The sequence below is a fragment of the Mustela putorius genome, unplaced genomic scaffold, assembly GCF_011764305.1.
Source record: "Mustela putorius furo isolate JIRA1106 unplaced genomic scaffold, ASM1176430v1.1 tig00000487_pilon_pilon_pilon, whole genome shotgun sequence".
Taxonomy (NCBI): domain Eukaryota; kingdom Metazoa; phylum Chordata; class Mammalia; order Carnivora; family Mustelidae; genus Mustela; species Mustela putorius.
In genome coordinates, this window is record NW_025421399.1 from 1315979 (window position 1) to 1329954 (window position 13976).

The window sequence follows — 13976 nt, forward strand, 5'->3', positions numbered from 1 at the left end:
GTGTTTCTAAGAAATGGGATTATTTGATTCCATTCTGCCTGTGGAAAAATTCTTCCCCTTCTCTGAATATACAACTTATTTATGTCTCTGAGTCACTTGTCTTAGTCTTTCTGCTTCATTCTGCCTATTTCTGCTTGGTGAACTCTGCCTCATCTCCCAGAGTCCCACCTCAAGTGTTTCCTTTACACATTTTTTTGACTTACTCATTTTTTTCTTATAGTAATTCCTGTATATTTTCATTTCTTTCTTTCGTTCTTTCATTTTTTTCCCTTTTCTTTTCTTTCCTTTTCTCCCCCCACTTTTTTTTTTTTGGATGTAAAATTTATATTCACTGAGATGCATAGACCCTAAGAGTACAATTTGATGATTTGGTAAATTTTTTACCTCTGCAAACACCACTCCAGTCAAGATATAGAATATTTGCATCAGCCCAGAAAAGTATTTTCTGCCTATTTCTGGTCATTCTCCACTAGTTTGATTCCTACCATCATAGATTAGTTTTGCCTTTCTTGAACTTGTATAAATAGAATCATGCATTGCAAAGGCTTATGTCTGACTTTGTTAACTCAAGCTAGTGTTGAGATGTGTCTGTTTTTATGTGTATCTATAGTTGATTCTCTTTTTATTACAGAGTAGTATTCTGTTGCATGAATATACCACAATCTCTTTATCTGTTCTCCTGTTGTTGGATATTTGGAACAGTGCCATATTTGTGGTTAAAGCTGCTGTAAACATTCTTGTACAAGTCTCTGGAGACAGGTTTCATTTCTCTTAAGCAAATACCTAGTAGTGGAATGCTTAGTCATGAGGTAGGTAGGTGTATGTTTAAATGTATAAGAAAATGACAATATTTACTTTTTAAAAAATAGTATTTATCACAACAAATTGTATTTATTAGTTTGTGTCTGTCTCATCCATGGGTCTGATAACTCCTCAAAGCTGGGGCATACTCTTTGGTATTTACACTGGTGTCTGTTATAGTGCCTGGCACATAGTTGGTGCTCCATAAATGTTGAGTGAGTAGCCATAGCTCATTATTTGTATTGCTTTTTTTTTTTTTTAAGATTTTATTTATTTATTTGACAGAGAGAGATCACAAGTAGACAGAGAGGCAGGCAGAGAGAGAGAGGGAAGCAGGCTCCCCGCCAAGCAGAGAGCCCAATGCGGGACTCGATCCCAGGACCCTGAGATCACGACCCGAGCCGAAGGCAGTGGCTCAACCCACTGAGCCAACCAGGCGCCCCTGTATTGCTTTTTATTTTTAAATTTTTTTATTACTTCTAAGCTCATTTTTAAATTAAATTTGATTTATTTGTTTTAGAGAGAGTGTGTGCATGTGCAGGGGGAAGAGGCAAAGGGAAAGGGGTGAGAAATCTTTTTTTAAAATTCTTTTTATTTTGGGCGCCTGGGTGGCTCAGTGGGTTAAGCTGCTGCCTTCAGCTCAGGTCATGATCTCAGGGTCCTGGGATCGAGTCCCGCATCGGGCTCTCTGCTCAGCAGGGAGTCTGCTTCCTCCTCTTCTCTCTCTCTGCCTGCCTCACTGCCTACTTATGATCTCTCTCTGTCAAATAAATAAATAAAATCTTTAAAAAAATAAATAAATAAAATAAAATAAAATTCTTTTTTATTTTTTTATTTAAAGGTTTTATTTATTTATTTGAGACAAAGAGAGAGAGAGTGAGAGAGAGGCACAGGTGGTGGAGGGTGCAGAGGAAGAAGGAGAGGCAGACCCACCCCTTACCCCCAGAGCTCGATACGGGGCTCGATGCCAGGCTGAGATCATGACCTGAGCCAAAGGCAAATGCTTAACCAAGCCACCCAGGAGGCCTGGAGTGGGAGAATTTTAAGCAGACTCCATGCTAAGTGCAAAGCCTGACCTGATCACGACCTGACCCGAAACCAAGAGTCAGATCCTTAACAGACTGAGCCACCCAGGTGCCCCTTATCTGTATTACTTTTACAGAGTTTATCACATGGGGGACACCTGGGAGGCTCTGTGGGTTAAGACTCTGCCTTCAGCTCAGGTCATGCTCTCAGGGTCCTGGGATCAAGCCCCACATCGTGCTCCCTGCTCAGCAGGAAGCCTGCTTACCCCCTGCCCCCGCCCCCCCCCCGCCTCTCTGCCTACTTGTGATCTCAGGATGTCAAATAAATAAATAAAATCCTTAAAAAAAAAAAAGTTTATCACGTGGTATGTTACTGGTTGTCTTCATCCTTTTTCTTTATTAGACTGCAGGCTTTTTAGTAAGTAGGAAGTTTTATTTTTGTTTTATTTCCCAGAATGTCACATTGCTTTGAAAATTACTTGTGATGTATGACTAAAAAACCAGCCTATCCCTAGGAAGTGAAGACTCTGGAAGAATAAGAGAAGTTTGCTTTTTGTGTCTTCTGATGGGGATGAAGAGAAGGAAAACCTGGCAGAGCTTCTCTTACAGCCATTGCTCAAATTTTTGGTTGGGGGAGCTTACTGAGACCTTGGCCTGGGAAGACCATTTGTACTGTATTGTTTTCTCTAATTTGCCTCCATTCTAGTAATATGGTGCTATGGTGCAGGAGGGTTTTTTGCCTTCAGTTGTTGTGATTGGCCTCAAAACAGTTTATGTAATCGGTAGGCCATTTTTGTTAGTGTTGCATCATGCACTGACACGTTAGATTTTCGCTTTGCAGAGTGTTGCTTGTGAAACAGAAAATAGATGCAGCATTTAAATATGTGGTATTGTGTTCTTATTTTGCAGTTAAATCCAGATGTGAATGTTTTCCAGCGGAAATTTGTGAATGAAGTTAGAAGATGCGAAGAAATGGATCGAAAGCTTCGTATGTGCATTTTTGGTTCCATATTATATTCCTGTAACGAATCATTTGTCTTAAACTAGAGACACTAGTCCTCTTAACAAAAGAAGAAAATCCTACAGAAGAAAAAGAAAGAAAGAATAGTCTTACGATCCTGATATTAAGATGGATTTCTTGTGTACAAGTAGATTTTATGGTATTGGGTGTAGGTGGTGCTTAATGGAAACCTTGTTTGATATGACAAGGCTGAAAACTGAACATAATGGTTATTATTATTATTTTTGTGTGTGTGTGTAGGAAGGTTTTTATACCAGTACTGCATTATAGAATTATGAGAAGCAGGGCACAGACCCCCATCTTATTTTATTAAATAATTTTTTATTTTATTTGTTTAAAGATTTTTATTCATTGGGGTGCCTGGGTGGCTCAGTGGGTTAAGCCTTTGCCTTCGGCTCAGGTCATGATATCAGGGTCTTGGGATCGAGCCCCGCATAGGGCTCTCTCTGTCTGCCTCTCTGCCTACTTGTAATCTCTCTCTCTCTGTGAAATAAATAAAATATTAAAAAAATATATTTTTATTCATTTATGAGAGAGAGAGAGAAAGAGACAGAGCACAGCAGAGGGAAAGGCAGAGGGAGAGGGAAAGCAGAAGCAGACTCCTGGTGATCAGGGAACCCATCATGGGCCTTGATCCCAGGACCTGGAAATCATGACCTGAGCCGAAAGCAGATGCTTAATGATCTGAGCCATCCAGATGCCCCAATAATTATTTATTAAAAAAAAATTTTTTTTTTAAGATTTTATTTATTTATTTGACAGAGATATCAAGTAGACAGAGAGGCAGGCAGAGAGAGAGGAAGCAAAGCCAGCTCCCTGCTGAGCAGAGACTCGATCCCAGGACCCTGGGATCATGACCTGAGCTGAAGGTAGAGGCTCTAACTCACTGAGCCACCCAGGCACCCCTAAAGATCTTATTTTTAAGCAATTTCTATATCCAGCATGGGGCTTAAACCCACAGCTCTGAAATCAAGAGTTGCATGCTCCACCGACTAAACCATCGAGATGCCCCACTATCTAAGATGTCAATATAGCCTTTCTATGAGGGAAGAAACTAACACACTTAAGAGTCCTGTGGAGAGTTGGGGTGTTCATAGACTTTATTTCATCCTTCAGGTGGTTGTTAACCTCATTTAATAAATGAGGAAGCTGGGGCACCTGGCTGGCATAGTTGGTAGAACATCTCACTCTTGATCTCAGGGTCATGAGTTTGAGCCCCACGTTGGGGTTTATTTTTATTTACTTTAAAAATAAATAATAAATAAACAAGTAAATAAATGAGGAAACCAAAGATCAGAGAGGTTAAGTGACTTGCCCGAGAACATAACCAGTTATGCTGGAATCAGTATTTGAATCCCGATTGCTCTCAATGGCTCCCAAACCAATGATCTTGTTACTCTCCTGTGCCAGCTTTCAGCTAGCTGATGGGTAAATTTGGTCTCTGCCCTAAAAAAAAGTCACTAGTTGTCACTTTTCTGGTATTTTGGGGCCTTACTCCATGTCACTTTTTGTTTTTTTGTTCTGTTAAAACCGATAATTATTGTTTTCATATTTTATGAAACTGTTGATCTGGAGTTGTCTCACTAGTATGCTAAATGTCAAATATTCTATTGAATTGTGCCCTTCCGTGGCTCTGCTCTACAGCAGTATCTACAAATTGAACCATCGTACTCCGGAGTACTGGTTGCACAGGGGGGAGAACTGACGCAGATGAGCATTTAAGATCACGAGAGAGAAAGAAGATGGTTGTGGGATGATAATCCTCTTTGGGGTGTCTGTGATTTAAAGATTTTATTTATTTATTTGAAGGATCACGAGTAGACAGAGAGGGAGGTGGGACGGGGGAAGCAAGCTCCTGCTGAGCAGAGAGCCCAGGACCCTCCCTGGGATCATGACCTGAGCCAAAGGCAGAGGCTTTAACCCACTGAGCCACCCAGGCGCCGCTGGGGAGTCTGTGATTTAGAGAGCGTGCAGTGAAAGAAAAGGAACGTGGAGGAAAAATAATTTACATGTTGTGCTGCCTTCGTATGAAAGTATCTTTATAGAACAAAGCTCTTTTTAGCCAGGTTTTTGCTCTTATTTTTTTCCTCAAATATTGGCAATTCCAGGCCTATGTTTTACATGAATGTTTTGATTCTGTCGTTTTAGGATTTGTTGAGAAAGAGATAAGAAAAGCTAATATCCCAATTATGGACACTGGTGAAAACCCAGAGGTGCCCTTCCCCCGGGACATGATTGACTTAGAGGTAAACAATTCTAAGGAAGCCAGATATGTTTCTTTCTACTTAAATGCAGAAATTATTTTCCTGTGTGAATGGAGAGTAGAGGAATTCTTGCTGCCATTGTCCACATTGTCTCTTGCTTATGAGTTTCTTGTGGAGACTTATTATAGAGCACTGTCTTGAACAATATCACGTTACCAAATAAACATTTATCGCCTTATTGAAACCTTATTGGATTAATGTCAACTTATTACCATTTGATTAATCTCACAGACTAAATGAATAAGCAGTAGACTTTTTTTTTTTTAAGATTTTATTTATTTACTTGACAGAGAGAGAACAAGCAGGGGGAGTGACAGGCAGAGGGAGAGGGAGAAGTAGGCTCCCTGCAAAGCAGAGGAAGCCCGATATGGGACTCGATCCCAGCCGAAAGCAGTCACTCAACCAACTGAGCCACCCAGGCACCCCAGCAGTATACTTTTCCATATTTATTTTATCCAACCAAAGTCCCCTGAGAAATTCAACCAAGTGTGTAATAGAACCTATAGATAAAGACAGAAGATGCTAAGCAAAAAATTTTCATCAAGAAAATTGTCTTGGCAAAATCACATATTTGCTGGGTAGGTATAAAATTTGTTTGAACCATGAGGGTTGCAAGAATTCTATGGGATGGATGAATTCATCTGTCTTTCAGAACAAGCATGTTGAGCTTAGTGTAAGTTAATAGTTTGATTTTTTTTTTTCCTGTAGGCCAATTTTGAGAAGATTGAAAATGAACTGAAGGAGATCAACACAAACCAGGAAGCTCTGAAGAGAAATTTCCTGGAACTGACTGAATTAAAGTTTATACTTCGCAAAACTCAGCAGTTTTTTGATGAGGTCAGACTATTGTTTCTTTTAGTATTTGAGCAGCTGATATCACACCCGCACAAATGGGTCATGTTGTTATGCCAGAAATTATTTTAATTTGCTAGTTTGAAAGCAGTACCATCTTTGCACCATTTTAGTTGAAGAAATAATCAGATTATGTTCCATTTTTCATGCAGTACACAGCCAGTCATGGTTTTGTATATTTTTGCATTTTCTGCAGTTTTTCATCCCGAGCTGGGGAAAGGAACCCTAAAGTAGTTGTATATACATAGTTGAAATTTTTACATTACATTTTAAGGTAAGTAAAGGGTTAAGGTAAAAGTTAAAGCAACAAGAAACATTCGGTCCTACATGAAACTATAATGAAGTTTTAACCTCTGAACTTTTTATCATCAAGTTTTTATTTTTATTTTATTTCTCTATGTTTGCTTATCAGTCATGAGCATATTTGTAACTATCCACAGAGCACATATCACATTTTAATTTTTCAAGAGTTTTTCTTTATGTTGTATGGAAATACTGGAAGGATGCCTGTTTTGAAGTTCCTGGGTTTTCACAGAGACTCAATTGCACTACTTTATAGAGAAAAATGTAAATCAATTCCTGCGTTAAAAATGTAGGTTTTTTAAAAGGAGGGCTTCCTTCTAATTACACCTGGAGAGGACTTTCAGCCGGGTCTTGCTTTATGGGTGGCCCAAGATACTGGTAATTCTCTTTTTTATGGTCAGGTGTCTTGGCCACCAGATTAGTAATACCAGATACTTCAGCTGTTGGTCCAGCCACTGTTCAGTGTGCCTTCCATAAAATTCTTCAACAATGACGACAAATTTGGCAAAGCTTTTTAAAAATAGAAGGCCCATTTTAGTTAGCACATGATGTATTCTCTCTTTTTAAAGATTTTACTTATTTCTTTGAGAGCAAGAGAGAGAGTGCACGAGCAGTGGGGAGAGGGAGAAGCAGGCTCCCCGCTGAACAGGGAGCCCGATGTGGGACTCCATCCCAAAATCCTGGGATCACGACCTGAGCTGAAGGCAGAAGCTTAACCCACTGAGCCACCCAGCCGCCCCATGTGATGTATTCTCAGTTCTACTTTTAATATCTGTCTTTTAGGGAAAGACCAACTCTCTAGCCCTCTAGACTGGAGCACGGGGTCTGTAACCAGCAGCGTGAGCCTCACCCGGGAACTTGTCAGAATGCACATTACTAGTCCTCACTCCAGACTCAGGGAATCTGAAACTCTGCGGGTGGGGCCCAGCAATCTGTTTTCACAAGGTGACTCTGAGGCACACTAGTTTGTGAACCGCTTGGCTCCAGAAAGTTAGCTAAGATGTGACACATTCTTCAGTAACTAAGAACTGATTCAGTGAAGCCACGCTAATTAAAAAAAATCCGTTGGGGCAAGGGAACAGGGAAAAGCTCAGATTAATTTAATTGCGTGATCATCCCAAGAATCAGAATCTGGCTATGTACCAAGAGAGGTTTGGTGTGAATATTCAGTTTGCTGACTGAGTGGAGAATTTTGAGACTGACAGAAACTTCTTTCACTAGTACTCGATATCTCATTGCATTAGAGGGTGTGGGGCAGTGTGATGAACTCTTTCCAAGTGTTTCAGGTCTTTTGCAACAGGCATGGACACTTTTGCCGTGTGGTTTTAATGAACAAATAATCTGGAATTCCAGTTGCTCACTACCTGAACTGTTACTGTATTTATATTCATTAACTCACTGAGCTTTAATGAGCACCTACTCTTCGTGAGTCACAAGATGAGTAAGACATGGTCCCGGTGCTCACGGAATGCACTGCTGAGTCATATCAGGAAACATGCCTGAACACGGTGACATCTGCTCCCAGATGTGTGCTCTTCTAAGCCTTCCAAGCTGCCCACAGGTCCATTTTTAGCTGGCCTCAGAATCAAAGCTCAGGTACTTTGAGCATCATTTGGGGCTTAATTCTTTTGCCCTACCCCCCCTTCTTCCCCTTTTGATATAGTCTTAGTTTATTGCTGGGTTGTTGCTGAAATGTATACAGATGTCTTTCATAACCTCCTGAGTTTAAGCAATGGAATAGGTTTCCTTGTCTAGTGCATTCTGAGAGAAAATCTGAATAAACACTGACAAGTGGATTCCCTTACAGGGAATTAAAAACAAGATACTAAAAACAAAATAAGAGAAATCACTTGGAAACATGATCACAGTTTTAAAATCTCACGTTCTGGATTTAGGAATTTTCTTTGTGATTAATAAATCTCAACATGAAACACCCATGCTGAGAAGGCACTCTGGAAGTCTTCGTGACCTTCATGCCCGATCCATAGTGTGTTGTTTTCCCCCTTACACAAAACACTTTCTGGTGGGGGCAGGGAATAACCTTTTTTTTTTTTTTTTAAAGATTTTTTTTATTTGAGATAGAATGAGAGAGAGAGAGAGAGAGATCACAAGCATGGGGATCAGCAGGCAGAGGGAGAAGCAGAACTCCCTGCTGAGCAGGGAGCCCGATACAGGGCTCGATCCCAGGATTCCGGGATCATGACCTGAGCCAAAGGCAGGTGCCCAACTGACTGAGCTACCCAGGCACCCCAGGGTGGGGGGTGGGTAATAATCTTGAAGTACTTTTGAGCATGAGGCTTTGGCTGTGAGAGATTCTTTGGCTGCTTTTGTCATCAGTCTCTCTTGTTCCTAGAACCCTCACCATAGCGTGGGGAGCCTTCTGGCAACAGCTACTCTGCCTTTCTTCTTGAGTGCAGAGTCCATGCCTTGCAGAGGCATGTCACTAACTCAGAGGCTCAGCCAGGTCCCTTTCAATGGCCCTTGCCCTACTGTTGCCAGACAGCAGCATCAGGTGTCACTACCTTGACAGGAAGTGAGTCCTCACAGAGTAAGTGCATCTGTGCACGTGAGCACACACTTTAAATAATGCGAAAGATAAAGAAACTTGGGACCCTCAAATCTCGGAAATGTAATTTTTTTCACAAGATTGTCTTCCATGCCTGAGATTATAATGTTTGCAAATGACCTAAAACACAACCAGTTCAAACCCTTCTTTTTTAAATAAAATTTGGTGAACATGATCAGTAATTTATAATAATGAGTTACCAGAAAATGGCTAAATCAGGAAATGGTCCTTTCCATCTTTAGGCATAGCGGTCATGATTGGCAAGATGTCTGGAAGGGGAAGAGTAAACATAAATTGAGCATTCTTATGATTTAAGATGATTACAAATTCAACTTAGCCATTCTTATCCAGAGCATTTAAAATGACTTGTTAATGATTATCCTTTTCTCAGTCTTCTTGCTTATGAAGAACTGTAAGAGCTGGAGAGCATTCTCTGCATCTTTTACCATAAGTACCCTAACATATGAGAGCGTAAAGAAGACTGGAAAAGTAATGGTTAATGGCATGCAGGTCTCCCTGCCTTCCTTTCCTTCTGCGTCTTCCATCCATCTGCTTTTCTTTACTTTTCTTTGCCATCTGCCATCTCCTCTGGGGCTTGGGTGAATACCTTCAGTGATGAAATGTGGTTTCTCTCGCAGTGTAGCTGGAAGTAAAAGCGTTTACTCTTGTTAATTAATGCAGCTCGAACCGGACGTGCTATGGACAGGATGCCGCTGAGATTCTGCCACTTCCTCTTTCAGGGCATGGTTTTCATGTTCTGACTGGGGGAAAGGTGAACCGGAGAGCATAGCAAGTAATTCAGACACACATTGGCAGCGTTGTTATTGTTATTAGGGAACCCAGAATAGGATTCAGATGCCCCATGATGCAGTTTTAGAGATCGTCTTAAAGGCCCTCAGTGAGCAGTTCTGGTCCTCCTAGTTCCCCATGAGGCACAATTATTTCATTTAAAAATGTTTGACTTTCCTCTCTAAGGTTTAGGATTTTTTTTTTTAAGATTTTATTTATTTAACGGAGAAAGAGATCACAAGTAGGCAGAGAGAGAGAGTGAAGCAGGCTCACTGCTGAGCAGAGAGCCCGATATGGGGCTCGATCCCAGGACCCTGAGATCATGACCTGAGCGGAAGGCAGAAGCTTAACCTGCTGAGCCACTCAGGCGCCCCATAAGATTTAGGATTCTTAAGTAGCAAGTAGTGAAATTATTAATTAGAATCTTATTGCAAGTTTTCATTTAGTTTGAACTCTGCTGAGGATTGTGTACGCCCACAGAGTCCCAGGGTGGGAGTAGATGATCGGGTAGTCTGGTTTTGCTGCTCCAGCAGTTGTCCCCTGTACAGCACGTAGGCTTGCACTGTGCCTGATCTTTTGGATTTACTAAAACCAGGTCTTATGAACCGTGGCAGGAAGTAGGCAGAAGTCTTGTGGGTAGCAGTCAGTTTCACTGGTTTCTGCCAAGGGACATCTCTAGAACAAGTTGACATGAGGTAGTCATCTAGATCCTTAAAATGAGTTACCTGTGGCTTGCAGCTGATTTGATATTAAGTAGAAACGAAAAAGCTAAACTTCCATTTGATAGGAAATGGAAACCTGTTGCCCCTATTATCTCATCTTAAAACTTTTTTTTTTAATTTTTTATTTTATTTTTTTTTAAGATTTTTATTTATTTATTTGACAGAGAGAGAGTGATCACAAGTAGGCAGAGAGGCAGGCAGAGAGAGAAGGAGAAGCAGGCTCCCCGCAGAGCAGAGAGCCCAATGTGGGGCTTGATCCCAGGACCCTGGGATCATGACCTGAGCGGAAGGCAGAGGCTTAACCCACTGAGCCACCAGGCGCCCCTCATCTTAAACTTTTTCAACATCTGAGGACAGTATCTGTCTGCCCTCTGATGTATCAGTGCCTGCCCTTCCTTTTCTTTTTTTTTCGGGGGGTCGGGGAGTGAAAGGAGGGTTGAATGTTGATCCTGCATCAACTTTTAGAATTCACTTCCCCCCAAATTTATTTATTTATTTTTAGGCTTTCAGCCTTATCATTTGGTTTATATACGCAGGTTTACACTCAATCCTAAAGTCCCCCTCCCCCACCCTTGGCGTTACCTTTATGGTCCTGTCACTTATCAGGTGAGATTCCCTTGTGACATTTTTAAGGTTTTTTGGTTTGTTTGTTTTTTTTCTGAGATTTTATTCATTCATTTGACACAGGGAGACACAGCGAGAGAGGGAACACAAGCAGGGGGAGTGGGAGAGGGAGAAGCAGTCCCCCCAACCCCCCGTCAAGCAGGGAGCCTGATGTGGGGATCGGTCCCAGGATCCTAGGACATGACCTGAGCTGAAAGCAGACACTTAACAATTGAGCCACATAGGCGCCCCACCCCGTGACATTTTTTGATCACAGGGTTAACAAGAAGGGAGTTGAATTGATGTTTGGATTGAAAATGATAGAGAAAAATTCTCCTAATTTTTTTGTTTAGTTTTGCTTTTGAAAAGGAAGGTTATTCTGACTGATTTCTAGTCTGGTCAAACAAGCAGTGTGTGGATATTAAAGTTGGGGAGATCAAGTGATAGAGACGTTGATTGGCCTTTATTTTTTAGAGCAGCTTTTCCTTTCTGATAAGAATAAAAGGTGGTAGGATGCGTTGGGTAGAGAGCATCTAGGAAGTATAGATCTCCATCTGAGAAGGTCCCTCTCCTTCATTTCATTGTATAAACTGTCATGGTGGAAATCATTTTAAATCTGAACAATTAAACTATCCTACATGCTCTATATTGGCTTATTATCGGTTACATTATCTTCACTTGATTAAGATTATTGGGTTCCACTTTGTTCTCAGTGACACTTAAGCTATGTAGCCTAACATCACCTTTTTAATATTCTTAGATTTCTGGTCAGAAACTAGGCCACTCAGAGAGGTTTTCATCTTTTCTTCCTTTTGTTGATACAGTGGAGGCCTAGGCCTGCCCATCTACTGTGCTTGTGGAGAAAGAAATACTATTTTCTTTTTTTTTTAATTATTTTTTTAAAGATTTATTTATTTATTTATTGGACAGAGAGAGATCACAAGTAGACAGAGAGGCAGGCAGAGAGAGAGGAAGCAGGCTCCCCGCTGAGCAGAGAGCCCCACGTGGGGCTCGAACCCAACACCCTGGGACTACGACCAGAGCCAAAGGCAGAGGCCTAACCGACTGAGCCACGCAAGTGCCCCTCTTTTTTTTTTTTTAATATGATTTACTTTTTTTTTTTTTTGGTACGATTTTATTTATTTATTTATTTGTCAGAGAGAGAGAGAGAGAGAGAGAGAGAGAACATGCACAAGCAGGCATAGGTGGAGAGAGAAGCAGGCTCCCTGCTGAGCAAGGAGCCTGATGCGGGACTCGATCCCAGGACTCTGGGATCATGACCTGAGCCAAAGGCAGCGGCTTAATCTACTGAGCCATCCAGGCGTCCCAAGAAATACTCTTTAAATCCCATGGCTTGGGGCATTTATACAGTGGCCATGTTGAAAGCTCTCATGTTCTGAATTTTGAAGAACATGGAAACCCAGAATGCCCCTTCTGCCTTTCTCCTGATAACACTGTGCTCGGGATGGTGGCTGTGCCTTGCTTTCTTCCTTGGAAGGAGAGTCTCCATCTTTCACATTCCCACCTAGGGAAAATTCTAGTCTGTAGCTGCCTGGAAATTTGATGTTGCGAGTATCTTCACAATTGCTTTGGTTTTGCTAAAAACAGCAGCATTTCAGCTTCCATCCATATGCACACATATTTCCTGATAGTTTCATGGCTCATTCAGGGAAACAGAAAAAAATGGTTTCCACCAAATAACAGATTTATACATTGTCACCATTATTTAATGTTTTTTCCTTTATTCCTTGTTTCAAAAACCATTTCCCCAGACGCTTTACTGGGGCAGTTAAGCTTTCTTTTCCTCTTGTTTCTTTCCTTTGTTTTCTTCCCTTATTGTTTTTGTGGGTATGTTGTCTCTTTTGGTGGTTTCTTTCTTTTCCGTCTTTATTTTCGGAACTTATCTCCTGGTTCCTCGTTCCCTGCATGCCACTAACTATTTTCATTAGATATTAATTGATTTGTGAATTCAGGCTGAATTGCATCATCAGCAGATGGCGGATCCAGACTTGCTGGAGGAGTCCTCGTCCCTCCTGGAGCCAAGTGAGATGGGAAGAGGCACACCTTTAAGACTTGGGTAAGTCGCGCTTCAACCCTCCATAACTCGGGGTCACATTCATTTTTGCTGTCAAAAGAGTAGTGAGGCTGGGCATTCACTTGTTTCCAGGATGTGTTCTCTTCGGAACTTCTTGAGACGTGTTCCTATGTCACTTTGGATTCAGTTCCTGAGCTGTTCCATCGACCCTCTCCTGGTTTTGGGAAGAAGACTTTGGGAGCTCTTTTGACATAACATTGCATAGCTGTGTGTTTGTCATGTTTGCGCCTCTCCCCTCACTTCCCTTCTTTGTCTTAAAGCCTTCCAACCCATGGCGTGGAGTAGAGTTCCCCATCTGGCTCTTCTCCCCACAGCTTCGTGGCTGGTGTGATTAACCGGGAGCGCATCCCTACTTTTGAGCGCATGCTTTGGCGGGTGTGCCGGGGGAATGTGTTCCTGCGACAGGCTGAAATCGAGAACCCCTTGGAGGATCCTGTGACTGTAAGACAAGGAAATTGTGTCCCGTGGCATAGGTCTTGTAAAAGGGAGCTCAGAACAGTAACCCTGCATGGTACCCCCTGAGTCTGACCCTCCCACAGAGGATCCCTTAAGTTTCCCCCTGCCCGGATCTACAAATAGGAAGTATTGCTCTTTTCCTCTTAACTTCCGCCCTCTGTGTGCCATTGATGTGTACTGACAGATGCATAGACATTTCAAGCCTCACCTGTGTCAGTATTATTTGGACTATAAGTATATTCTCCCCTTATTTTAAACTTCAGCTTTATATACTTTGTTACTTATCAGAGGCTAAAAGAAAATTAATGAACTTTCTATGAAAATTCAGAGTGTGACATCTGAATTTCCAGTTCCAAGTTTCCAGTTCCAGTTCCAGTTCAATGTGTAAGGAGAGGAGACAGTTCCTCCTCCACTATGACCTTTATAAGTTGATGAAAGTTTTACTTGGTAAGGTTTTTTTGTCTACTTATTTGTTGGGA

The 13976-nt window shown here is 41.5% G+C and overlaps 1 protein-coding gene across 6 annotated transcripts in view; it reads left to right on the top strand.

Annotated features, from left to right (window-relative positions):
* The window catches only part of ATP6V0A1 (ATPase H+ transporting V0 subunit a1), a 65773-nt gene that overhangs the window by 16995 nt on the left and 34802 nt on the right, over positions 1-13976 (top strand). For 4 of the 6 annotated variants that reach the window (XM_013045938.2, XM_013045937.2, XM_004772684.3 and 1 more), the window contains exons 3-7: positions 2736-2814; positions 4996-5093; positions 5820-5948; positions 12920-13023; positions 13356-13482. In XM_013045938.2, the coding sequence (XP_012901392.1) occupies positions 2736-2814; positions 4996-5093; positions 5820-5948; positions 12920-13023; positions 13356-13482 (537 nt within the window). The remainder of the gene's footprint in view (positions 1-2735; positions 2815-4995; positions 5094-5819; positions 5949-12919; positions 13024-13355; positions 13483-13976) is intronic. The other 2 variants (XM_004772685.3, XM_004772686.3) reach the window with 1 other exon arrangement.